Source organism: Rhinopithecus bieti, unplaced genomic scaffold, assembly GCF_001698545.2.
Source record: "Rhinopithecus bieti isolate Rb0 unplaced genomic scaffold, ASM169854v2 scaffold_11252, whole genome shotgun sequence".
In the NCBI taxonomy this organism is placed as follows: domain Eukaryota; kingdom Metazoa; phylum Chordata; class Mammalia; order Primates; family Cercopithecidae; genus Rhinopithecus; species Rhinopithecus bieti.
Window position 1 is genome coordinate 2,586,398 of NW_016806895.1, and position 27,271 is coordinate 2,613,668.

General features: G+C 50.4%; 1 protein-coding gene across 3 annotated transcripts in view; it reads left to right on the forward strand.

Annotated features, from left to right (window-relative positions):
* The window catches only part of GALNT16 (polypeptide N-acetylgalactosaminyltransferase 16), a 96,655-nt gene that overhangs the window by 61,152 nt on the left and 8,232 nt on the right, over positions 1–27,271 (forward strand). For all 3 annotated transcript variants that reach the window (XM_017878635.1, XM_017878634.1, XM_017878636.1), the window contains 11 exons: positions 478–635; positions 4,466–4,564; positions 5,111–5,178; positions 5,735–5,800; positions 8,233–8,354; positions 11,257–11,344; positions 12,865–12,949; positions 13,271–13,374; positions 18,427–18,553; positions 19,300–19,392; positions 21,481–21,564. In XM_017878635.1, the coding sequence (XP_017734124.1) occupies positions 478–635; positions 4,466–4,564; positions 5,111–5,178; positions 5,735–5,800; positions 8,233–8,354; positions 11,257–11,344; positions 12,865–12,949; positions 13,271–13,374; positions 18,427–18,553; positions 19,300–19,392; positions 21,481–21,564 (1,094 nt within the window). The remainder of the gene's footprint in view (positions 1–477; positions 636–4,465; positions 4,565–5,110; positions 5,179–5,734; positions 5,801–8,232; positions 8,355–11,256; positions 11,345–12,864; positions 12,950–13,270; positions 13,375–18,426; positions 18,554–19,299; positions 19,393–21,480; positions 21,565–27,271) is intronic.

A 27,271-nucleotide genomic window follows, 5' to 3' on the forward strand; every position in this document is an offset into this window, starting at 1 on the left:
CCGAGGCGGGCGGATCACTTGAGGTCAGGAGTTCAAGGCCAAGAGGTCAGGAGTTCAAGGCCAACCTAGTCAACACCACGAAACTCCATCTCTACCAAAATTATGAAAATTAGCTAGGCGTGGTGGTGCGCACCTGTAATCTCAGCTACTCAGGAGCTGAGACAGAAGAATCACTTGAACCTGGGAGGCGGAGGTTGCAGTGAGCCAAGATCTGCACTCTAGCCTGGGTGACAGAATGAGACCCTGTGTCAATAAAAAAAAAAAAAAAAAAAAAGAAAGAAAGAAAGGAAAAAAAGCCTCTTGAGCCTCAGTTTTCTCATCTGTACAATGGGGGAGATAACGGTCTCCTCCTCATAGAGTTGGCGTAAGGTGCAAATGAGGCCACGCGGCTGGCTCCCGCCTGGTGTGTGCTGAGTGCTCGCCATGCAGTGGGGTCCTCCTGCCCGTGGTCCTCTCTGACGCTGACCTTCATCTCAGGTGACAGGAACTCCCTCGAAAGGCTTTGATGAGAAGGCCTACCTGTCGGCCAAGCAGCTGAAGGCCGGAGAGGACCCCTACAGGCAGCACGCCTTCAACCAGCTGGAGAGTGACAAGTTGAGCCCGGACCGGCCCATCCGGGACACCCGCCATTACAGGTACGGCCTTCATTGTGTCGGTGGAGAAAGAAAGGGTGAGAAAAGGCCAACATTGTTTAGTTTGTCTTATTTTACATGTATCTAAGAAATGAGGATGATTTCCTCAGACTGTGTCCAGTGATTTAGACATTCAAAAACCTCACGCTCTGTTGTTTTTTTATCTGACCTACTGAGGCCCTGCCAAGACCAAGGAAACTGCTCAGCTGGGGCCAAGGAGGTCCCGAGGCACTTCAGTCTGGCGTCCCAGCAAAAGTGACCTGGGAGGGAACCAAAGGAGGTCCGTGGGGGTGGGTGAGCCAGGCGCTCTTGGGGCCTTACTGGTGGTGCCTAATGTGGAAAGAGTCACAGCCCTGCCCACTGCAAACAGTGGGGTGCTATGCCCCACCCCATTGACCTACCTTTCCTCCTGCACCACAGCCCCACCTCCTCAGCAGCTCCCAGAAATGCTTCCCAGTCTTGTTCTTAGTTCTCCCCGTGTGGTGAGGTGGGAGAGGCCTTAGACCAGGACCAAGGAAGCCTCCACTCTCATCCCAGCTCAGTGTGAGTGACCGGCCTTAAGCAAGGCATTAGTCCCTCTCCAGGTCTAGGCCCTTGTGTGTACTGTCTAGAGTATGAAAGTCACCATCTGCAGTCTTTCCTCTTCCTGCTGTCACCTGCAGGAACAGTCTGAGTTCCTCACACTGAAGCACCACCCTCCCCTCCCCGTGACCTGGCCTTACCCACCTTTCCCCCAGCACTTGATGGTCCTGCAGTCCCGGACTCCTCCCTCCTTCCTTCCTTGTTTTCACATGTGCTGTTTCCTCTGCCCAAACGCACCTCCTCTGCCCCACCTACCCTTTGAGCTACTTGGCTCACTTCAAGGACACTTGGCTCACTGTCCTCTCTTCCATGGAAGGCTCCTTTCCAGGCCGGCTAGGTTGGCCCGCTCTTCTGCGCTCTGCTGCGTGATCTCTGTGCCCAGACATCTCACAGAGATGGACCAGAGGCTGCTGTTGGAGCCTGACCCACTGCTGTCCTGCAGCTATTGGCTGCTCAGAGCTTAGGCCTGGGCCTCCACTCTGGTTCCTGCCGTTTCGACGTTGGGTGGGGTAGCAACAATGACTTGGATCCAAGTGTTTCTTTTACCCTTTCTGAAGCAGCTACTCCACAGCACAAAGGGTCATACGGTGAGGTGGAGGGGTGGCGAGGAGGACCTGGTTCTAGCACCTTCCTTGTCACTCACAGACGCATGCCTGAAGTCCAGGGTGCTTGGTAGCCTGTGCAAGGTGAGATGAACACAGGGCTGGAGGAGCCCCAGACCTCAGCCTTGCTGTCCTGTAACACCAGCACTGTCAGCCTCCAGAAACCACTCATGCAGCCAAGTAAGGCAGTACTCCTGATACGCAGCAAGGCCAACACCAGGTCTGCTGGCCGTTTCTGGGCCTCAGAAGTTCTTTTTCACCTAGTCCTGGGCAGTGTCCCCTCCTCTCTGCCTGTGCCACAGAAGAGGTTACATCCACGTAGCTCCACTTGGAGGCCTTTCGTGGGCAGCCCTAGCCATGTCCGACCTAGTCCCAGGGTCTGGAGGATCTGCTGGCCCCAATCTGTAAATTGAGGGCTTGTCCTGGGTAATCTCTATTCACCCTCCAGCTTACCTGACTCTGAACCTTCTCAGGTGCTCACTGAGAAATTTAAAGGGGGAATTGCCCTGGGGGCTACGTAGATTTTTAAATGAGACGCTTTAAATCCAAGGTAGTGGTGGGTTGATGAGGTGCCATATGCTGCTGCCGGGCCCTCTCAGAAAGCTGAGGTGGGCCGGGCACGGTGGTTCATGCCTGTAATCCCAGCAATTTGGGAGGCCGAGGCGGGGGGATCATTTGAGGTCAGGAGTTCAAGACCAGCCTGGCCATCACAGTGAAACCCCATCTCTACTAAAAATACAAAAATTAGCGGGGTGTGGTTGTGGGCACCTGTAATCTCAGCTACTCAGGAGGCTGAGGCAGGAGAATCTCTTGAACCCGGGAGGCAGAGGTTGCAGTGAGCCAAGATCACAGTACCGCACTCCAGCCCGGGTGCCACAGTGAGACTCTGTCTCAAAAAAGAAAAAAAAAAAAAAGAAAGCTGAAGTGGCTCACGGGGTGTGTGTGTGTGTGTGTGTGCATGTGTGTGCACATGTGTAGGGAAGCAAAGGACGTGCTGGCTGTGGTGGGCAGGCCTCCCACCATGATGGGGCCAATTCACTGGTAGGAGCTGCTCTTCCTTGCAGCCCTGCAGGCTGTAGTGTCCGCTGGACTCCAAATTGTCAGGTTCATTTCTGGTCCAGTCCTCAATCTAGGGAGCCCCCTCCAGGGGAGCAAAGGGACATAAACCACATAAGACAGCCCGAGAAGGATCACAGAGAAAACCCCACCAGCTCCAAACTCAAAACTCAGGGCTGGGACAAACCCCTTTAGAGACTCCTGGCTCCTGGGAGCCAGATAAACCCCCATCCTCAGGGACATCAATACATCAATCCCAGAGGCATACATGGTGGAAAGGGTTGGAGGGGGCCAGTGGGGAGGTCAAGTTCACCCCTCGGATGGGGTGTGGGTGGGTTTGCCCCCTCCAGGGAGACGTCGCTGTCCCGATTCCCTTTTTCCTGGGCACTGGATGGTTGGGGGATCAGGACAGAGGACTGGGGCCCTGGAGGTTAGCACCGGGAGGGTACACACTTAGGAGGTATTTGCTGCTCCCAGCACACCCCAGCTCAGCTGGCCAAGCTCACTCCCACCCCCAAAATTCATAGGCCCTTGAGCAGCATGGTTTCTTAAGGGGCAGAAGGCAAATTTCCCTCAGCCACCACTACCCCACACCCCCTCTCAAGGAGAATTATTGCACAGCCTCTCAAGATTCCCCCCAGGGGTCCCAGGCTAGTGGGACCCGCCTGTCTGACCCGGTCTGCTCTGCAGGGCAGGAAACGGGCCTGGGAATTCGGGCTGTAAGCTGCTGTCAGTAGAATGAATGCCATAATGAAAAAATGGTCACTGCTGGAATAGTCAGAGAGCAATTGTAATAAAGAAGATTGCTATGAAAACCAGCAATGGAGGCCGCCTTCCAGCGCCCCAGGAGCGCAAATAAATGCATGCACAGAAACAACAGGGATGAAGTCTGGCAGGAATGAGTTGTTTTCACTCCCTTTCTAGAGGAGAGGGAGCCAGTAGGCCAGAAAATGTGGTGTATATGGATGGCTGGGGAGGGAGGGGGTGGCGGGATAGGCCTTTGGTGTCTTATCAGAGGCTTGTTTCTTCCAGGGGACCCAGGACCCCCAGAGAAGCGAGACTGCTCCCCAGTCCATTGTCTGCAGCAGGGCTATCAGTGTTGGGCAGTGAGAGGGAGGAATTCCCTGGCAGCCAGGGTAGGGATGATTCCTCTGCAGATGCACCAAATGTCCTGAGGTGGGAGGAGAGAAGGAAAAAGCTCCAGGGTATCAGGACAAATAAAGAGGTGGTTTTCCTTTCGCATATCCCCCTACCATAGGACAGAGAGTTCTGTCTGTGTGGTCAGGGCTGTATCCTGGGGCCTGGTGCTGTACCCTCTGGGGGCTCTGGATCCCTGGTAAAGAGCCCTCAGGCCTTGGAAGGTCTCCCAACCTGCTGCTTCCCTCCCAGGACCCCAGGATGGGTGGCATCTGGGCTCTGGGCCAGTGTGGGATACAGCATGGGGGTAGAGGGGCGGGGCCTCTGGCCTGGCTTTGGGTGTGCCTTCTCTGCCTCGCAGAAGTATTCTCGGGTGCAATAGACTGGACAAAGAAAAACCTTGGCCTGCCCTGAGGATGTCCTCATGGCTGGCTCTGACCTCTGCTCCCTGCTCAGCTGCCCGTCTGTGTCCTACTCCTCGGACCTGCCGGCCACCAGTGTCATCATCACCTTCCACAATGAGGCCCGCTCCACCCTGCTGCGCACAGTGAAGAGGTAAGTCCGGCCATGGGACTGTCATCTCAGTGGCGCTGGCAGGGGAGGACATTGGGATCGTCATGCGCTGTGGCCAGACAGCATGAAGCCAGCAGGTGCTGGAGGCTGAGTCCTGTACTTCTGAGAAGGTGAAACTGGTGAATCAGGGCCAGGAAGACCCCAGAAGTCCAACTGTTAGAGGAATGTGACAGTCAAACACCAGGTCAGGTGTCCAGGACAAGGGCAGAAATGCAGGTGTAAGGAGCTGAGGGAGGCCAGGCTAGACAGGAGGCCTCAGGAGGGTGATGGAAGCCCAGCAGTGTCTGTCAGTGTCAGAGGGAGGCGGATTGGAGGTGGATTCTTCCTGCTAAGCCTGGGCTTGTGGTTAGGTTGAACTCCCATCTCCCCATTTCCTTAATGAACTTAGACAAGAATGGGATTCAAGTAGGAACGCCCATGGTGCTGGCCCTGGAGCTGGGCAGCTGGGGAGTCCCACGGCCCAGGGAGGGGTAAAAATGGGAGGTGGTTCCTAAATCCAGGCTCTTTCTGTTTCCACTGCTACTCTAGTGTCCTGAACCGAACTCCTGCCAACTTGATCCAGGAGATCATTTTAGTGGATGACTTCAGTTCAGATCGTGAGTAGTCACCTTCCTTTTTGCAGCTCTCCATTCCACCCTCATCCCCTTTTTCCCAGAACACCAAGGCAAGCACCCCTGAGGTTGTCCTGACCATCGCAGACACCTTTCTGTCCCCGGCAGGGATCCTGTCTTTTCTAGGACCCTTCCCTGGTCCTGTTTCCTGGTGTCAAAGGAGGGGAAAGAATGGTGGGTGTTGCTTTGGATGGGGCACTTGTGAGATGATTTTTTTTTTTAAGTAAAGAAAATCAACAGCATCCTTCATTATTTCAACTGCCAAATGCAGATGCTAGCTGAGCTGGTAACCACCCCCAAGCGTGCTCTCTGGTGCTCCCTGAGGTGGAGTGGAGTACTGCCGTAGGTACAGGCACTCTTCATTCTGGCCTGAGAGTGGGGCAGGGTAACTCTTCGGCCAGTAATGATGACCATACCCCTTCCCCATTCCCATCCCCAGCCCTTTCCTGGGCTTAGTATGGGGCAATTTTCATGGCAGTCAAACCACTAGTGGCCTGATGCCCATGTCTAAATGAGCTTGCCTTCCTCTCTACGTCCTCAGCGGAAGACTGTCTACTCCTGACCAGGATCCCCAAGGTCAAGTGCCTGCGCAATGACCGGCGAGAAGGTGAGTCCTTGCACCCTGGTTCCTACCGAGGGCCCATCTTGGTGTCATCCTCTGCACCTCCCCACTCTCTCTTGGTGCTGTGGCACACCAAGCCAACATGGCCCTGCTGCATTCCTGATGGCTGGTACCAGGCTCTGCAGAAAACTCTCCTGCTTCCCAGATCAGCCCCATCAAGGCACAACTGTAGGCAAGTTGCTCCATCTCTGACTGCCTTAGCTGTCTCTCCTGAGAAATGGGATAAGACAGTCCCTTTCAGCCTTGCAAGATGATTGTAAGGATTACATGAGACAGGCTGTGTGGAAAGGCTTTGAGAAAAATCCAGAAAAATCCAGAAGCATAAAGCAGATGTAACCTCACTTCCAATCCAGACGTGTTTTGGAGTAGCAACTATAGCATGGCACTCTAGGGGACACAAAGGAAATACAAAGTGTGGTCCCTGCCCTCGGAGGGCTACTACATAGCCAAGGGGTCAGAATCCACTGCAGCCACAGGTTGGTTGTGGTTGTGTATGAATAGCATGGAGATCGGAGGAGAGCTGGAGTGAGCAGGGAAGGGTTCCATGGAGGAATGGGCCTCAACGGGGTGTGGGGGCGTCATGAGACAGGTAAAGGGTAGCAAGGGAGGGCATGCCGGCTTGTGCACTCTGCAAGCAAAGACATCAGTCAGGGGTATGGGCATGTGCAATACTAACAGCCCCTTTCCTGAGGGGTCCTCCCCTGCGGGCATCCACCTTGTTACTTTCAGTCCTTGTACTCAGCCCATTGTGCCTGTTGTACAGACAAGGGAACTGGGGTTTAAGGAGCTTCAGCGATTTGCCCAGGGTGATGAATAGAGCAGCCATGGTTCCAGTCTGTGGGGCCCAACCCAAAGGCCAGCCTCCTCACCTCCCTCTCCTCATACTCCCTTCCTGCGAGACCCCAGGCCTGGTCAGCAGGGGCAATGGGTGGAGTGAATTGAGATGATAGAAGACCTTGGAAGCCAGAAGAAAGCATTGACTTCATAAGGCAGAGGTAGCAGGGAGCCACTGAAGGTTTTAGAGTGAGAGAGGGATGTGATAGATATGTTTAAGATAATCCCAGCACTTTGGGAGGCCCAGGTGAGCAGGCCACTTGAGGTCAGGAGTTCAAGACCAGCCTGGCCAATGTGCTAAAACCCCATCTCTACTAAACATACGAAAATATCTGGGTGTGGTGGTGCATGCCTGTAGCCCCAACTACTCAGGAGGCTGAGGCAGGAGAATCACTTCAACGCTTGAACCAGGGAGGCAGAGGTTGCAGTGAGTCAAGATTACGCCACTGCGCTCCAGCCTGGGTGACAGAACGACACTCAGTCTCGAAAAAAAAAAAAAGAGAGAGAGAAAGAAAGACCAGTCAGGCCAAGGGGCCACAAGGATATCAGTGACGGAGACCTTCAAACCGGAATGGAAATGGCCAAAGTTAAATGCTTCCCAAGCCACTGGGCTGTAGGTCCCATCAGGTCTGGGAATATGCTGTCCCTGGATTTGACAACAGTAAATGTAAATTTATGACTAAAGGCTTTGTAGACACTTTTGGGGTGGAGACTGATGGGCTTTTGGCTGGAGGGCAGGCTGGTAGGCAGCTAGAGGCAGAGTGTGGGGCAGAGGCATGACTAGGGAAATGTCTGCAAGGAGCTGCTTATACTCAGAGCTCTAAGAGTAAGGCCCTTCCCTCCCACAGCTCACAGGGCTGCATGGCCACTCTGGCAGGAGCAGGAGAAGCTGGGCCTCCTCCCTCCTGACCAGGCGGGTCCCAGCCCGGAGCAGAGTGCTGCCCAAAATGAGGCTGGTGAGGCTGTTGGGGGACAGGCACAGAAGAACAGAATCTGACGTGTGTGGGTCCCCCAGGCACAAGCTCTATCCCTGTTGTCTTGTTTGATCCTGACAGTCAGGGATTATTAGCTCTCTGCATCTTATAGATAAGAAAACTGAGGCTCAGAGTGGTTAAATAACATGCTGAAGGTAAGGGAAGGGGCTGCCATACAGACTTCAGCCTATCTTAGTCTCGAAGATTATCTGCATGCTACACATAGGGGTATGGCTGGAGGGGACCACCCACAGGTTCTCACGGGAAAAAGTTTTGTTTTCCGGTTCTCCTTTAGGATCAAACTACACTTTATTGCCCTTTCCATGCTCTAAACTGTGACTGTTCATCAATGTGTCCGTAGAGCCCAGACAGTGACTGGCACATAGAGGGCACTCAGGGTGTGACCCTGGAGTGATGGTGGTTGATGGGTGGATAAGAAGAAGCAAGGGAGGGAGGCAGGAAACAAGCAGAAGTACAAAGACAAATCTAATCACAATAACTCACGAAACCTCAGCGCCTGAAGGGGAGGAGAGCCCTGGGACTTTGGGGGACAGGTGGGAAGCCAGTTGGCCCAGTCCCAGCACCGAGCCCTGTCTACTCCCCTTGCAGGGCTGATCCGGTCCCGAGTGCGTGGGGCGGATGTGGCTGCAGCTACCGTCCTCACATTTCTGGATAGTCACTGCGAAGTGAACACCGAGTGGCTGCCGCCCATGCTGCAGCGGGTGAAGGAGGTGAGCCACTGTCTCTGGGGAGGTGGGCGTCCTTGGGGACTCAGCCACTACATTCCCAGCACCGAGGCCTATGGGACAGTCTTTGAAGCTGGGCAGGCATTGTAGGAAGCCCAAATAGTCTACTTCCCCCTGAGTGACTTCACCTTATTGAGTTTTCTCATCTGAAAATGGGGATAATTGTAATAATTATCCCATTGGGTTATTGTGAGAATGAAATTGGATGAAAGCCCTGGGTGAGCTACAAAGCTCCTACTATAAATGGGTGTTGTTTTTCTCCTGAGAGAGTGAGGGTCCTGTGCTGGGAAAGCCTTTGTTCAGGCTGGGAAGCCCTTGCAAGAGGGAGGAGAGGATGCTGTTCTCAAAGAGAGGGGAGGGTAGGAGGGCCCCTGCCACATACCTACTGCTCTCCAGAACGGGGAGGATTTTGGACAGATGGCAGAAAAGGATGAGATGATTACAACCCGACCATAAAAAGACAAATAACCCAATTTAAAACTTGGCAAAGGGACCTAGAGCGGTGGCTTACCCCTGTAATCCCAGCACTTTGGGACGCCAATGCGGGCAGATCACCTGAGGTCGGGAGTTCAAGACTAGCCTGCTCAACATGGTGAAACTCCATCTCTACAAAAATACAAAAAGTAGCTGGGCATGATGGTGGGTGCCTGTGCTCCCACCTACTTGGGAGGCTGAGGCGGGAGAATCACCTGGTCCTGAGAGGCAGAAGTTGCAGTGAGCCAAGATCACACACTGACTCCAGCCTGGGCAACTGAGTGAGACTCCATCTCAAGAAAGAAAAGTTGGCAAAGGATTTGAGTAGACATTTTTCCAAGGAAGATATAGAAATGGCCAATAATCCTAGGAAAATATGCTCAGCATCATTAGTCATTAGGGAAATGCAACTCAAACCCATAATGAGATGCCACTTCACACCTACCAGGATGGCTAGAATCAAAAAGATGGACAATAACATGTGCTGGCAAGGACATGGAGAAACAGGAGCTGTATCAGGCCATTCTTGCACTGCTGTAAGGAAATACCTGAGACTGGATAACTTATAAAGAAAAGAGGTTTAAGCGGCTCACATTGTACAAGCATGGCACTGGCATCTGCTTGGCTTCTGAGGAGGTCTCAGGGAGCTTTATTCATGGCAGAAGACGAAGGGGGAGTAGGTACCTCATATGGCAAGAGTGAGGGCAAGAGAGAGTTGGCTGGAGGTACTACATACTTCTAAACTAACCAGATATCATGAGAAGTCACTCACTATCACGAAGACACCACCAAGCCATGAGCGATCCACCCAACTGGATCCATGACCCAGACACCCCCAACTAGGCCCCATCTCCAACCTTGGGGATTACATTTCAACATGAGATTTGGGTGGGATAAATACCCAAACCATATCAGGAGACTTCATATATTGCCGGCAGGAAAGTAAAGTAGGGCAGCCACGTTGGAAGGCAGTCTGGCAGTTCTGCGAAAGTTTGAACATAAGTTAGTTACCATATGACCCAGCAGTGGAGCTGCTAGGTGTATACCCTAGAGAAATGAAAACATATGCTCACACAGTAACTTCAGAGCAGCACTATTCAGAATAACTGAAAGGTAGGAAAAATTCAAATGCCTGTCAACTGACGAATGGGTAAATAAAATGTAATGTATCCATACAACAGAATTATCCAGTCATTTAAAAAATGAAGAACTGATTCATGCTGCAACATGGATGAACTTTGAAAACCTATGTGAAGTGAAAGCCAATCACGAAAAGCCATACATTATATGATTCCATTCATTATATGATTAAATATCCAGAATAAGCAAATCTATAGAAATAACAAGTAGATTGGGTTTCTTATTGGGGTGGTGAGAATGTTCTGGAACAAGATAGTGGTGATAGTTGTATAATCTTGTGAATATACTAAAAACCATCAATTGTGCACTTTAAACCTGTGATTTTATATCTCAGCACAAAAAAAGTCTATAAAAAGGATGAGGTGAGGCCTTCCACAGAGCACTGAAAAACCATCCAAGGTCCCCACCGTTCAGCCCCATCTCAGGCTTCCCTTATCTTGATCTAGGGTGGGAACTGAGGGGTACAGCTGGATTCCAAGTTCCAGACAAGAGGATTTGGGGGGCGAAAGCAGAGTGGAGAAAGAGAAGAAAGAAGAGGCTCTGTTCCCTGTCCCCCATGGAGGGCGAAAGACGAGAAGGCTCATGAAGGGTGATGAAGTTTTGCATGTGGTATATGACGTAATCTACCACCCAAAAAAAGAGGCCAGCAAAATCAACATTATTCCTCAAGGTTTTGGATTTGGATTTGTGTTCTGGGAGGTGATGCGGGGAGTGGTGAGTCTGACCTTGTAACAGTGGATGTGGTATGAGAGGGATAGCACCCAGATTACGTGGGGACCACGGAGCCCCTGCCCTCCAGCCGCTAGTAGTCCTGTTGGGAAGACTCAAACAACTTTTATACAAAGGTAAATGATATTAATAAAACAACAGTTCAGACCAGAAATAGAAAAGCCACCTCAGGCAGCACAGTGAGTCACTGTCCCAGGAATCATCTAGGCTGTCATTGTAAGAGCAGTTTAAAAGAGGAAAAAATCCTTCAGCCTGCAGCAGTCAGGGAAGACTTCATGGAGTAGGTGAGATTCTAGCAGGGCTCAAAATGATGTGTGAGGAAGAGGCTGGGAGAGTACATGGGAGCCAGATAGGAACATCCAGGAGCTTGGGTGTGGTGATGCAGGACAGCTGCCAGGAGCCTACCAGGGTTGAGGGGCAGCCCTGGGCATACCCTGCAGGAAGTGCTAAATGCCCCATGTCTCAGAGAGGCCTTCTCCCCAGAGCAGGCAACTAGGCCTTTTTCTACAGAGGAGTCCCAGGCCTCACACCATCTCTCTCCTAGGACCACACCCGCGTGGTGAGTCCCATCATTGATGTCATCAGTCTGGATAATTTTGCCTACCTTGCAGCATCCGCTGACCTTCGTGGAGGTGAGTTCTACTCCCAGGGATGGGGCTGTAGACATGAAAGGAGGTAAGTGAGGCTAGGCAGGCAAAAACCCTTGCTTGCTGCTCTTTCCAGCTGTGCCAGAGAGCCTCATGCACACCCCTTCCACCACCTCCAAAGAGAAAATGAAGAGGGATTGGGTGCAGCCCTGGGACTGGGGACAAAGGAGCAGCACTGGCAGTTGCAGGCTTCTGGTTCAATCAATATCAGAGCCAGACTAGTCTCTCATCTTTCCCTCCCTCCAAATATTGACACTTTCTTCCCAAATGCTTCAAGCCTAGGGATCATGGTCACAAGTCCTGGCAGAAGACCATGATGTGACAGCTGTCTTGAGGATGGGGAGTGGGGATCCCTCGGCCTTGCATGACTTCCTAACATGTGTGCCCCAGAGATGGTCAAGACCTGTGCTGTGTATGGCAACTATTAGCCACATTTGGCTGTTGAGCTCTTGAAATGTGACTAGTCTTGAAAAGTGACTAGTTGGAACTGAGAGCACTGTGGGCATAGAAAACCCACCAGGTTTCCCAGACTTAATGTGAAAGAATGTAAGATACCTCATTAGTAATTTTTTGTATTGATTACATGTTGAAATGACAATATTTTGACATATTACATTAAAATATTTCATCCAAATTAATTTCATATATTCTTTTTCTGATGTGATTACTAGAACATTTGAATTATGTATTTAGCTTACATTTGTGGCTTGTATTATATTTCTTTTGGACTATGCCAGGTTGTTCAGTACAGTAGATAATAGCCACCTTTGGCTACTTAAACTTACATTAATTCAAATCAAATAAAACTTAAAAGGCAGTTCCTTAACTGTACTAGCCACATTTCAAGGCTCAGTCGCCACATGAAGTTAGTGGCTACCATATTCGACAATGCAGATATAGAACATTTCACCGTTGCAGAGAGTTCTGTGGAACTGTGCTGCTCTAGAGAGTCTAGTGCTGGGAGCTAGTGGGCACAGTGGATTTCCCATTTGGGATCTGGACTCCCAGTATATGGACCCAGCCATTAGTTAGATCGCGAGTCTGGGTGGGATTCTGAAGGGAGCCAGGCATTTCCCCTTTGGGAAATCACCTCAGGGCTTTGGCACTGGCAGCTGCCCCTGCCTGGAATTCCCTTTTTCCAGGTATGTGCATAGATCTATCCTTCATTCAGGTCTCTACTCCAAAGTCACCAGAGAGCCTTTCCTGACTATTCTAACTATAATATTAATAGTATGGGCACTCCTCTTTTTTTTTTTTTTTTTTTTAGTGCTTTCATCCCAGCAGACATAGCCTCCATTGATTTATTTATCTTTGTAGTTTCTGTCTTACCCAGTAGATGGTACACTTCCTGAGAGGAGGGGCTTGGCTCATTCCGCATGAAGGAGGGACTGCACGAATAACCCAGGGCTCTGATCAGGGGAGACTCCGAGGGGTGGTGGAGTGAAGGGGCTCAGCAGCCCGCAGCTCTGCCCTGAGCTCTGTCCTCACCTTGCTCTGTCCCTTAGGATTCGACTGGAGCCTGCATTTCAAGTGGGAGCAGATCCCTCTTGAGCAGAAGATGACCCGGACAGACCCCACCAGGCCTATAAGGTCAGGGCTGCTGTGGGCTCTGGGGGACCTCTTCCTTCCCTGGGTCAGGGGCCTGGGAGGCTCTTCAGAGGCTACATCGGTCGCTTGGGCTGTTGAGGTGCACTGTCAAGTGCCGACTCTGTTCTGGGCCCTCAGAGCCTGTCTGCAGGGACAGGGCAGACAGAGGCCACGGGAACAGATGTGGGGGGCCAGGGAGCTGGCCAGTGACTCTGCAGGAAGGGATCTAGAGGCTGATGGTCTTGGGTCCCGGGTCGGGGCCATCTAAAGGGCCTCCTTGCTTCTCCAGCTCATGAGTTGCCTCTTCCCTCTCCTTGCTCCCAGGACGCCTGTTATAGCTGGAGGAATCTTCGTGATTGACAAGTCCTGGTTTAACCACCTGGGAAAGTATGATGCCCAGATGGACATCTGGGGAGGAGAGAATTTTGGTGAGTTGGGAAATAGTGACAGTGAAAATAACCGAAGCAGTAAGAACCATAGCTAACCCTGACAGAGCACTTTCTATGCGTGAGGACCTGATCTAAGGACTTCACACACATGAGGTCTTTTAATTTTCTCAAGGACCCTCTGAGGTAAGTATCATGATCTCCATTTTACTGATTTTAAAATCCAAGGCACAGAGAAGTTAAGCAATTTGTCCTAAGCCACACAGCTAGTAAACAAAGAAGGAGCCCATGGTCAGATGACTGGACATGTGTGTGGAAGAACACACAACTGTATCACAGACCACAGCTTACGCATGTGGCTGCTTCCCTACCAGCAAGGCTGGGAGGTGTGTGGGAGAGGGTGGTGGTGAGATGCTAAGTAATGGAGTCAGATGGCCTGGGTGCAAACCCTGGCCCTACCACCTGCATGCTGTTTGGCCCTGGGCAAGTTAAAGCTCTTTAAAGTCTGAGTTTCCTCAAGAGGTTGTTATGAGTACTAAATGAGGTGATGCGTTAAAGGCAGGTCACAGTGCTGGTGGTCACTGTCATGAGGCAGTCTCTAGACTCAGAAGGCACAGGAAGCTGCCCCTCCCTGCCCTGAAGCAGCAGCGAAGGAGACAGAGGTGGGGGCAAACTGTTCCAGTAGGGAGCTGGAGGGGCTGGGCCCTCATACACCTGCTTCTCAGACCATGGTGTTGGGACCACAGAGCACCAGGGAAGGGTTACCAAGTGGGATCGGAGCCCAAACTCTGGACTCCATTATGTGTGGGCTGGCAAGCCAGTCACCTCTTTGAATCTCAGTTCCTTCATTTGCAAAACAGGGTTGCATGTGAGATGGAAGTTAGATAAGGGTGAGCATCATCAGTTAAGGTCCTGGCAGAATACAGAAGGCGCACCCAACGTGAGTGTTTATTAAAGGCCTTATTTACACAGTGCAGGCAGGATAGAGGGAACTGCAGGGACAGCACAGCACTGGGCAGGGCTGTGAATTCTGGGAGCTGTAACCACCCCGATGTCTGAAAGACAGGGTAAGGGAGCACCCCACGATGGAGCTGTGGTCATGGAGCACATGCAGCCAGCCCATGGCACCAGGTGGAGAGTGTCAGGGCTAAACACTCACCCTCACTCTACCCCAACCCCGTCATCTCCTGCTGGTGCCTCCCTGTCTGCCTGAGGAAGGGGACTCCGTGGTGCAGCCCTCAGGGGCAGTCTCACAAACAGCGATGTGGAGATGGGGGGGGGGGTAGGGAGCACCATTCTGGGGTCTCCAGGAGCAGGGGCATGTACTTGGTGGCCTATTCTTGCCCTCTTGGTGGACCCAGCCCTTCACAGAGCCCTGTCCCACTGCTTCCTTCTTCCTGACCAGGTGTTCTGTGCGGTAACTAGGGCTGGTGGTATCTCACCCATCTGACAGGTAGAAAGACTGAGGTGGATGCTGCCTTCCACATTGCAGTCCGGAAACTCCACGTGTAACGGGCATATGTAGCTCCTTTACCAGAGCCACTTATGTGTTTGTGGGATGTTGGCAAGGTACAGTCTATGTCTCTGAGATGTTAGGAGCAGGGATTCTTTAAGTCTTTCTCCCTGATCAGGAAAATAGCAGTGAGGGGGCTTGCAATAGGCCTGATCCCGAATCAAAACCAGCTGGAGTGGGAATGGGCATGGGACTCCCCCTGCTTTGTAACTTGCTTTTGGAGGCTGTTTCCAGGCAGGGTTTGGAGGAGTAAATTCTGGGAACTGGGGTGCAGTGACCCCTCCATTCTGACCCCTTTGATGTGTTTTGGGTCCAAGTGACCTGCTTTGTGTCCTCAATCTCGGCCTGAAGGGCTTTGGCAAAACCAGTTTCCTGTGAAGACTTGGAAAGCTGGGAAACCCACAGGCTCCTTGCTCTGCCTCCAGAGGCTTTTTTTCTTTTTCTTTTCTTTTCTTTTCTTTTCTTTTGAGGCTAGAGACAGAGAAACAAGTGAATGATCAAATAGCTGACTTCAAACTCTGCCTGAGGCAAGGGCTCCGTGGTTGGAGAACTTGAAAGGTGAACCACAGAGTGGTTCTGGCGAGGGTTTTGTTTCTTAGAAGAAATTCAAAGAAATGTCTAGGCCAGCTGCAGTGCTCAGACGCTCAGCCACTGGGACGGGTTTTGAGCTGTGAGACTCCTGTCGCTGGCGAGTTTGAGCCTTTTCTTTTATTCCTTTATTGAAGGAAGGGAGATTCCCACACCAAGATGTGTTTTTTCGTCCCCAAAGAATTCCAACTCGGGAGCCCAGAGGCCACCTTGAGTGTGGCTGGCAGATGTGCAAACTTTGGGATTCATGTTGCGGATCCTTTTCAAACATAAATTATGTTGCTCCTGTGCTCAAAACCTTGCAAGGATTCTCATGTCACTCAGAGGAAAACCCAAACTCCTTACTGGCTACGAGGCCCTAAGGTATCTGCCTGTCCCTGCAGCCACACACCTGCCCTCACTTCCCACTTATCCCACCTGCCTCACTCCACGTGGGCTGCACGGCCTCCTTTCTTTTTTTGTTTTTTAGATGGAGTCTTGCTCTTGTTCCCCAGGCTGGAGTGCAGTGGCTCAATCTCAGCTCATTGCACTCTCTGCCTCCCAGAATCAAGCGGTTCTCCTGCCTCAGCCTCCTGAGTAGCTGGGATTACAGGCACACACCACCAGGCCTGGCTAATTTTTGTATTAGTAGTAGAGACAGGGTTTCACCATGTTGGCCAGGCTTCTCTCGAACCCCTGACCTCTCAAGTGATCCGCCCGCCTCGGCCTCCCAAAGTGCTGGGGTTATAGGTGTGAGCAACCGCCCCCCTCCCCTGCCCAGCAAGGCCTCCTTGAACCTGCCAGCTATGCTCTTACCACTAGGGACCTGCCCTTGCCGGCTCCTCTGCCTGGAGTGCTCTTCTCCTGCCAGCCACAGGACTTGCTCCCTCACCTGTTTCAGGTCTTTGCTCAAATGTCCCTTTTACAGTGACAACTCTCCTTATCAGCCGAATTTAAAACGCAATCATAGTCCTCCCCCAGCACCATCCACTGGCCCTCTTCAGTTCCCAGCCTGGGTCATTTTTCTCCATGGCCCTAACTACCATCTGATATGCTCTATTTATTTTATTTTATTTTTTCATTTTATTTATTTATTATTTATTTATTTTTAGAGACGGAGTCTCGCTCTGTCGCCCAGGCTGGAGTGCAGTGGCGTGATCTCAGCTTACTGAAACCTCTGCTTCCTGGGTCCAAACAATTCTCCTGCCTCAGCCTCCCGAGTGGCTGGAACTATAGGTGCATGCTGCCACACCTGGATAGTTTCTTTTGTATTTTAGTAGAGATGGGGTTTCACCATGTTGCCCAGGCTGGTCTCGAACTCCTGAGCTCAGGCAATCCACCGCCCTCAGCCTCCCAAAGTGCTAAGATTACAGACGTGAGCTACCGCGCCTAGCCGATATGCTACATTTTTATGCATTTTCTTGTTTACTTGTATTTTTTTGCTCCTTATTTTACGGAGTTCCTTTCTCCCTGCTTCACTGCTAGAGTACAAGGGAATCTAGAGCAGTGTCTGACATATAATGAAAATTTACTGAGTGAACTAAAGAATCTGGCCGTGTGGCTTGCTGGACACAGTGTGAACTTGATGCTGCATTTCTGCAACTGAATATTTGAGTGACCTTGGAGAGGTTATTTAACATCTTTGAGCTTCAAAGTTCTCATTTAAAAAAATAAGGGTAGTAGTCCTGACTTCACATGGTTGCAGTGAGAATTAGACATTGGATAGAAAGAGCATGCTGTGTAGTAAGTACTCAATAAATGGATGGTTACTGCTATTGTTATGGCCATTGTTGATAATAACAACAATAGTTAATAGTATTATAGACAATATGGGCTGAGTGGGATGAAGTGACTTAACTAGCATAACAAAGTTGGGATGGCAGAAATGGAACCAGAATGCAGATCTTCTGTCCCCCGGGACTGTCCCCAGTTCTAAACCTTAGTTGCTGAGGCCAACACAGAGCGCTGACCAGGAGAAGGGACGGATGCCTGGCAGTTTATAGGCAGACCTAGGGAAGCCCATTGATACAGCCATCCTTACATGCGGGTCCAGGTTTGCTAAGTGTCCAGTTCTGGCCCTGAACCACATCTGGATGTTTCTTGGTGCACATAGGCTGGCCAGAGGCGGGCTTTAGTCCTGCTTCCTCCACTCTGCTCTTTGCTAGTCACTGGGAGGGTCCTGACCAGCTACACCAGGTGAGAGCCCCTAGGCCTGGCTGGAGACCATGAGCATCCTTCCAGCCAACTGAGGAGTGGGAAGAGACTATAGGGTTAATATGAAGGAAGGTAGGAAATCAAGAGATTATGTGAGATTCAGCCAGCTGTCAAGGTGGGTCCTTACCATAAATGGCAACTGGTGAGTGGAGATCAGAGTGGTAATTTTTGAGGTCCCCTTCTGGGCAGCAGGATGGCCACTGCTCTCCCAACACCACTGGGGACCACAGTCATCCACAAAAGCTGGTTCAGCTCCACCGCCACCGTCAAAAGGAGGCATGGCTCAAGAGGGCCAGTGAGAGCCTGTACAAGGAGACCAGCTGGGCCAAGAGGGAGGTTGGGGCCAGCCCAAGAGGTGCCAGCTGGAGCAGCCTGTGGTTTGGTTGGTGGCTGGTTTTCCGACCTCGCGGGTGCACAGAGCTGGCTGACGAGCAGATGTGTTTTTCCTTAGCTCATGTCTGGCCGGGGCTTTCTAGACAGAGCCTGGAAATGATGCTGCTGTTTGGTTGTTTTCCTCCTATTTATGTTCTTGCTGTTTCTTCAAGCTTTTTCCACTGCTCTTCCCGGAATGGGCCACAGGGATCATGTGTATATGTGTGTGTGCGTGTGCACGTACACACGTAGAGTGGGCAGTCAGGAACATTGGCAAGAAGTGGAAGCACTCCATTTGAGCAGGCCCAGGAGCCCCGACCCCAGCATGTACCTCCAGTGAGACACCAAAGGGAAGGGAAGTCAGCCCCTTCCCACCCTCACTTGCCAAGGAGCCCCTTCCTCCTCCTGACTGCTACCATTTCCTGCAGAGCTCTCCTTCAGGGTGTGGATGTGTGGTGGCAGTCTGGAGATCGTCCCCTGCAGCCGGGTGGGCCATGTCTTCAGGAAACGACACCCCTACAACTTCCCTGAGGGTAATGCCCTCACCTACATCAGGTAGGTCACCAAGGAAGGAGCACGGGACTCGGAGCAGGACACCAAAGCCCAAGCCCCCAGCCCTGCCAGTTATCGCTATGTGACTGGGCAGCCACCTCACTTCTTGGGCCTGTTTCCCCATTTGCACCCTCTGGTAACCTCCTGGGATTGCAGGTACCTTCAGGAGTGGAGGGATGAAGTTATGGGACTTGCCACCAGGTCTCTCTTACCTTGACTTCCTTTGTCCATATTAGTCTCGGAAAATTGGCCAAATCCCCAACTAAGCCGTGCTCTCCACTCATTGAGCCCCGAGTGCTGGTCTTGGATGCCAGTGTCCCAACCCTGACTTGATCAACCATCTGTCCATCCCTATCCTCAGCTACACGGTGCACTAGTCTCAAGGGAGAGTGGATAGTGTCCTAGAAGACCACTCCATGGTCTGCTGTCCTGAGGAGGTTGGCAGGGGAGGATGAAGGGCTTGTCATGAGCACCCTCTTACATGTGGATGGTTCTTCACCTTGTCGAGCTCATGCTTATATGTACAGGGTTTGGAGCAGCAGCTGCCCAAGTCTAGCTGCATACCTACAAAGTCGACGGGTATTGACAGACTGTCTTCCAAAAGGATTGTGCTAATCTATACCATCCAAGTATCACCTTGCTCCTGAGATTCTCATTGCCCTGTATTCATGGATCAATTCATCTTGACCCTGACCGCTAATGCTGTGGCTTCCCTGGTGACCTTATTTTGCTCTTTCCTCTCCTTTTAGGAACACCAAGCGCACTGCAGAAGTGTGGATGGATGAATACAAGCAATACTACTATGAGGCCCGGCCCTCGGCCATCGGGAAGGCTTTCGGCAGGTAGGCCCCTCCAACTCCACTGTCTGACTCTCTCTACCCACATTAGCACACCCCCAGCAAAATACAAAGTGGTGTGTACACCAGGGAGCCGCCCACAACCTCCCCAGCCACTGAGCTCCCACTCTAATGGGCTTCTTTGGGTCCTGGGAGGGAATGCAATGCAGAGACAAGACTTAGGCTTTGAGGAGCATGAAATCGCATGGGGAGAGAAGGCTCACTTATGAAAAAGAGCCGCCTGTCCACAGCTGCCTGCAGGAAAACAGGCATCTGTGGGAGTGCTTAGGAAGGGGCTGCCTGCAGAAAGCATTTGGTGTTCTGCCTCCACCCCCTGTTCAAAATTGAGATCTGTTAGCCTATTTTCCTGTCATGGACTGTTATGACTACAGTCTAGTTAAGCATTTTCAAAATGCAGCTGGGTTGTGAAATCAATTTAGTGGGTTGTGACCAGCATTTAAAAAGAGAGAGAGAGAAGTAGAACATTATAGATTAGATTAGTACAGAGCAGGATAGAAAATGAGAGTTGATTGCAGTTAAGGGTTAGTATTGTCCTTATGAAACTCTTATTTCAGTTGTGGGTGCATGTGTGTGCATGCATGTGCCTACACATGTACAGTCGCCCCTCTGCATCCACAAGGGATTGGTTCCGGGACCCCCCATGGATACCAGAATCCACAGATGCTCAAGTCCCTGATATAAAATAGTGTAGTATTTGGATACCCTATGCACAACCTCCTGAATATTTTAAATCATCTCTAGATTACTTATAATACCTAATACAATGCCTACACATCACCTCATTTGCGTGGATTCAATGTACTACTCGATGCATGGTGAATTCAAGTTTGGCTTTGGAACCTTGTGGAATTTTTTTTTTTTTTTTTTTTTTTAGATGGAGTCTCATTCTGTCACCCAGGCTAGAGTGCAGTGGCACAATCTAGGCTCACTGCAGCCTCCACCTCCTGGGTTCAAGCAATTCTCCTGCCTCATCCTCTAGAGTAGCTGGGATTACAGGCATGTACCACCATGCCCAGCTGATTTTTTGTGTTTTTAATAGAGATGGGGTTTCACCATGTTGGCCAGGCTGGTCTTGAACTCCTGATCTCAAGCAATCTGCTTACCTTGGCCTCCCAAAGTACTGCAATTACAGGTGTGAGCCACTGTACCTGGCCTGGAATTTTTTCCTGAGTAATTTTGATCCAAGTTTGGTTGAATCCATGGATGCGGAACCCACAGATACCGAGGGCTGACTGTGCATGGGGCATATTAGATTACAATGTAAGATATTTATCTCCTACTTAAGCTTGTGGTCAGAACAGTTTGAAAACACAATTAATGATCATCAAGGAATCATCCCCCTATTTATACATATCTATCTACCTTTTTTTGAAAAAAAAAGTTATGTCATTAAATATTTCTTGTAATGGGGAACTAACATTTACTTAGCACCTGCCCTGTGCTAAGTGCTTCATGACCCCTTAATTTGCTTGATTCTCACAAAAGCCTTCTCAGACGAGTGATTGTGTCCCCAGATGAATGTAGAGGACACTGAGGCTCAGATAGCTGGTGACGAGGGCGTCAACCAGTGGCCATTGTGGTGGGTGTACCTGAGGAAGGTGAGGATGGTGGTGTCCCAAGGACACATCTAATGGTTTTATGTGCCAGCACACCTGAAAGATGTTTAAAGCTTGCTCTTCCTGCTGTTAGACCTTTCTCCTGTACTTCTCGTTAACTCTGCAAAGATAAAGACCAGTTCTTGGTCTGCTAACTGAGGTCTCAAGGAGTGAGAAGCTGAAAGAAAGACGTGGTCTCGTATGGTCTGTGCTCACCCTGAGAGGTGAGCTCCAGGCAGGAATTTAAGGAGTGAGGAATAGCCAGGAGACCTGACTTGAGCTTGCAGGTCAGAGAATGACATCAGACAAGCAGCGAGGGCTGGACATGGCAGGCTGGAAGGCTCCTCGTCCTTGCCTGCCTGAGACAGATGGGAAGAGGGGGCTGACTCCTGGGGTTGGGGGACGGGCCTCTGGTGTCCTCGCTGGGGCTGCCTTCCACACTGGCAGGCCAAATCCCAAGACCTGCCTCCTCCTACAGTGTAGCGACGCGGATAGAGCAGAGGAAGAAGATGAACTGCAAGTCCTTCCGCTGGTACCTGGAGAACGTCTACCCAGAGCTCACGTAAGTGCAGCCCTCATCTTGTGCATCCCCCAGGCGGATAGGGGGTGGTTGGGGCCAGCAGCCTGGGCCCCACCCCACCCTTAGATCTCCTCAACACCGGTGATCTGGCTCTTTCTAGTTGCCAGGTTTTATCTTCATGTGAAGGCTCTGGGGGAACTGAGAGGGCATTACTAGGAGTTATAAATTAGGTGTGGTGGGAACCAAATTTTTAATGGTCTCAGACCTAGAAATGGACATTATCCCCTTAGGAAACAACATTGCATTACATAGCAAAGGCTGCAGGACATTCGTCCCCTTTAGCCCTGTTCTCTCCCTTCTGGGAGTTTATCCTAAGGAAATAAAGCAACCAAAGCAGAAGCTGTTGACCAGTAGATCAACAGCTGCAGTGAAAAAATGAGAAATCGCCAGGCACAGTGGGTTATACCTGTAATTCCAGCACTTTCAGAGGCCAAGGCAGGAGGATTGCTTGAGTCCAGGAGTTTGAGACCAGCCTGGGCAACATAATGAGACTTTGTCTCTACTAAAAAGAAAAAAATTAGCTAGGCATGGTGGGACACACTTGTGAGTGGGAGGATCACTTGAGCCCGAAAGGTAGGGCTGCAGTGAACCCTGATTATGCCACTGCACTCCAGCCTAAGTGTTAGAGTGAGGAAGAGGAAAGGTGCAGGGAGGTGAGGGGAGGGAGGGAGGGAAGAAGGAAGGAAGGAAGGAAGGAAGGAATGAAGGAAGGAAGGAAGGAAGAAAGGAAGGAAGGAGAGAGGAGGGGAGGGAAAGAGAGAGGAGGGGAGGGAAGGGAAGGGAAGGGAAGGGAAAAGAAAAAGAAAAGAAAGAGAGAGAATCAACAATAGGGGTTGGGTTCAGTGAATCACCATACATAGATTTAAACAAATGTTATGCACCCATTAATATTATAGTCATAGAAACTGTGAAGAAAACACAGGGAAATGTTTGCTCTGGCAAATGAGAAAACAAAATGCAAATGGTATGTGCACTCAGGCTGTACTTACCCAGGAATACGTGTCCACTCTCACAGGACTGTGGGCAATAAGCTACGATGGCCTTTTCAGTGTCTTGGTTACATCCACGTGGTTCATTTTCTCACCTTCCTCAGGTCTTGACTCAAATGTCCTCTTCCCAGGGAGACTTTCCCTGAACACTCTGAGTTTGCAGCTCCACCTCCCTCCCCAGCATCATCTTCTTCATGTTCCTTGTAGCCGTTATTATCATCGGCATTATCTGGTCAATTAATTTTGTTGTATCTCCCTGAACTTGCCTGTAAGTTCCGTGAGGGTGGAGGCTTTGATCTGCTTGTTCACTGCTTTATCTCCAGCACCTGGAATGGTGCCTGTCATAAAATGGGCACTCAGTAAATATTTTTAATGGAATAAATTGCATAGTCTGTACACCTCAATCATGTATAAAAGCCACATGCTCCCTCTATAGCTGTCACCTTGGGGAACACGTTTCCCACCACTGCCAGCTTTCTCTCAAGGACGCTGCCATGGCTTTCCGGAACACTTCACCCCTCAGAGCTTGCATATCCTTGAAAGAGGCAAATCTTTGTCCCTTTGAGGACAGGTTTGATTTTTGGCCAACAGCCACCATTAAGTTGTAGCCAAGTGCAGTGAATAAGCTAGATGATTAACCCAGATAATTATAATCCCAGGTCCCAAACACAGCATGACTGTAAAGGAACGAGATTAAACTGACCCTGAGAGCAATTTCCAAGAAGTTCCAGAACAATGTGAGCAACGGCAGTGTCACTGGGAGAAAGTCAGTGGTCTAAATAACCCCAGTTCCCTGGACACTAGCTGTGATGGGAAGAACATTAATTTATGAAAATGCAACTTCCTGAAGTGATCACTTGTAGGGGACAGTGCTCATTCAGATGCATCATTTCTGAGGCGCTGAAGAAAAAAGAGCAGTCACTTCTTTATGCTGTGTCAGCGTTCACACAGTTGGGTGAAGCCCACTAGTTCCAGTCCTAAGGCGAGAGCTGGGCAGCCTGTGGGAAGAGTGGGGGAGGCCTAGGAATGCCGTTCCTCTCCAACCCCAGTGCCCTGCCACAGGGTCTGATGACACCCCCAAGGACCAAGGGGAAGAAATGTCTCATAACTATCAGAAACCTGGCTCGATCACAAGGCAGGAGAGTAGATGAACCAGCTACGCCGATGAGGAGCAGAAGTCTTCTTCTGTTTGTTCTGCCACTGTGTGAACGTTAAAATAAATTTTTGTCGCTAAAATGGAAACCCCAGACCTCATTCCTATCTGGATTACTCACCCCCAGTTCCCAGGATGAGGGGCCAGGAGTGGATCAACTTGTTGATTAGAAAGGGGACCCATAGGCCTGAGTGATACCAATTTTCCTCCAAACAAGGGGTCCCTAAATAGTTGCCTACACTTGCAAATGGTCAGTGGGGAGACTGAGGAGGCTGAAAGAAGAGGCTTCTGCTCTCCAACGCCTGTCATGGCTCTGCCCCTTCTCCAGGTTAGAGCTCTGCAGCTGGCCTCAGCAACTGCTAATTTATTACTTGCATTAGGACTGTCAGGAACTGTTGTTCAGGCTGTGCATTGCACAAGCACATCATGTTCGTGAGGGTGCTAGTTGCATAGTAGACATGGCACATCCATGACAGTAATTCCAAGCAAATGGCAGTAAGCATTCTTCTTCTAACAAAACCAGAATGTCAATTTTCTAACAGAAAGAAGTAGTGTCTTGGGGAATGGACCTAATGGCAGCCTGTGTACACGGAAGAGACCCATAGAGAAGAAAGTGGATGCAGACTTTAGAGGGCTGCTGACAAACAGGACAGCTTAGCCTGGCACTGCCGGGGAGCTGGGGAAGGGTGGCGATGACTGCTGTCCCAGCTGTTCCACAACTGCTGCCACAGTGACAGCTTAGGAGCTGCGTCTGATCTTGAGATTGTTCCCAAGCCTAGGGTTTCTTCCGTAAGCATCACTGGGCATTACCAACCTTGGTCAGTGTCCACCTCACCTCTGTAAGCTGATCAGCTTGCACAACACCCTAAGCAACAGGGGAGTAGCAGGGTCTGGAACAACCCCTGGCCCTCGTGCTGTATTCCCCCTGAGCAGTTATAAAAGAGGTCTCAGTACCCATCTTGTCTCTACAGAGAAGGGAAATGTAACACATTGCTCCTAGTGAGGTAGAGAGTGTGGAGCTCCTGCCCTTCAACATGCTTGTACGTGGCAGGGTTTGCGAACTCAAATTCTTACAGTGGTCAGGCAGGTGATGTCAATAAGTCAAATGGGTAAGGATGAGACAAGAGAGAGTTGTGGGGACTGTGACAAACTGTGACGCAAAAGCCCCACTCAGAGGGGCAGCGGCTACTCACTGCGGCAGATTAGTGCCATGCTGGAATGCAAGCTCCTTGTGGCCCGATCTTCCAGTTTTTTCAAGAGAAGCTAGATTCAGATTTGAAGGTTTCTTTCTTTTTTTTTTTTTTGAGACGGAGTCTCGCTCTGTTGCCCAGGCTGGAGTGCAGTGGCCGGATCTCAGCTCACTGCAAGCTCCGCCTCTCGGGTTCACGCCATTCTCCTGCCTCAGCCTCCCGAGTAGCTGGGACTACAGGTGCCCGCCACCTCGCCCGGCTAGTTTTTTGTATTTTTTAGTAGAGACGGGGTTTCACCGTGTTAGCCAGGATGGTCTCGATCTCCTGACCTCATGATCCACCCGTCTCGGCCTCCCAAAGTGCTGGGATTACAGGCTTGAGCCACCGCGCCCGGCCCCAGATTTGAAGGTTTCTATGTAACCTTAAAATCATTCAATATTGCCAACTAATTAAAAGCAACAACCACCACGCTATGCAGGCCAGACCATGTCCAGGGTCCAGGTTCAACTTGGCAGTTGGTGGTTTGCCACCTCTGCTAGAAAGTTGCACGGCCTCCCAGAGGGAGTCTGGAGAGGCACAGGCTGCTGCCAGGGGTGTGGGAGAGGAATTGAAAGGGTCTCTCTAAGCCTCTTGTGAGCAGATCAGTTCTGGAACTTTGCGGCTTCTAGCCAGCCCTGAGGAAGGAAGACCTGGTTCGGTCTAGATCCTACAGATGTCCACATCAAAGAATGCCAAACATATTATAATGGCCCAACCCCCCAGGCCCAGATTATTTCACCGACAGAGGTAACAGGAGGCAGAGAAGGCATACAGTTAGACTGTAACCCCTCCTTCTTCCCCGTAACTCCCAGGCCTGGTGAGTCCTGGGAGAATAAACATAACCTGAACTCAGGTATGCAAGCCTGCAGCAGCTGGGGCCAGCAGCTTCCTAAGTTTATTACCTATAAGGTGTGTGTTTGTGTGTGTGTGTGTGTGTGTGTGTGTGTGTAAGCATATCTTCCTGTGCATATGTGAGGTAGGCAGGGGAGGGAGCCCCTTATTTTATAAGTGAGGAGACTGAGTGAAGGGAGAGGGAGGAAAGACTGAGCTGGGGCCTGCTGACTCCATCACACCAGGTCTGAGACACAGGAGCCTCTTGGATACAGGAAACTCAGCTTGCCTTGGAAACAGGACCAGCAGGGGACCAAGAAGGACAGCCGGATTTATATTATTAAAACCAGTGTTTTAGTAATATAATATTTTGGCCGGGTGCAGTGGCTCATGCCTGTAATCCCAGCACTTTGGGAGGCCGAGGCGGGTGGATCACAAGGTCAGGAGATTGAGACCATCCCAGCTAACACAGTGAAACCCCGTCTCTACTAAAAATACAAAAAAAATTAGCCAGGCATGTTGGTGGGCACCTGTAGTCCCAGCTACTCAGGAGGCTGAGGCAGGAGAATGGTGTGAACCCAGAAGGCGGAGCTTGCAGTGAGCTGAGATCGCACCACTGCACTCCAGCCTGGGCGACAGAGCGAGACTCCATCTAAAAAATATATAAATAAAATAATAATAATAATATTATATTTTCAAACTTGCCTGTTTTACTTAATAGTGTGCTGTGAACATTTTTCCATATTAGCAAGTATTATTTCACAAAGTCATTTTTTACAATTTTATTTTATTTATGTACTTTGAGACAGGGTCTCACTCTGAAGCCCAGACTGAAGTGCAGTGGTGGCATTATGGCTCACTGCAGCGTCAACCACCTGTGCTCAAGTGATCCTCCAACCTTAGCCTCACAAGTACTTGGGACTACAGGCATGTGCCACTGTGCCTGGATACTGTTTTTTTTTTTTTACTTTTGTAGAGATGGGGTCTTTCTGTGTTGCCCAGGTTGGTCTTGAACTCCTGGCCTCAAGTGATCCTCCTGCTTTGGCCTTCCAAAGTGCTGGGATTATGGGTGTGAGCCACCATGCCCAGCCATAAGTCATTTTTAATGGCTACAGGGTTTTCCATCCTATGGATGAATCCAAATTTATTTAGCCCAGCTCCTGTTGTTAGATATCGAGAAATTTCTTGTGTTTTCAATACAATCAACCACTCTGAGATGAATATCTTTTACAACATTTATAATTATTTCTGTAGGATATGTTTCTACAAGGGGCAATATTGGTCAAAGGTGTTTGCATTTCTAAGGGCTTTGAGACGTAATAGCACTCTGCCCTCCTGAGAAGCTGTGCTAATCAACGCTCTCACCAGGAAGGTGTGAGAAGATTCAATCTCACAGCTGTTTCCAACACTGGGCATTGTCATTAAGAGTGTGTGTGTGTGTGTGTGTGTGTGTGTGTGTACAAATGTACATGCATGGTAAATAAACA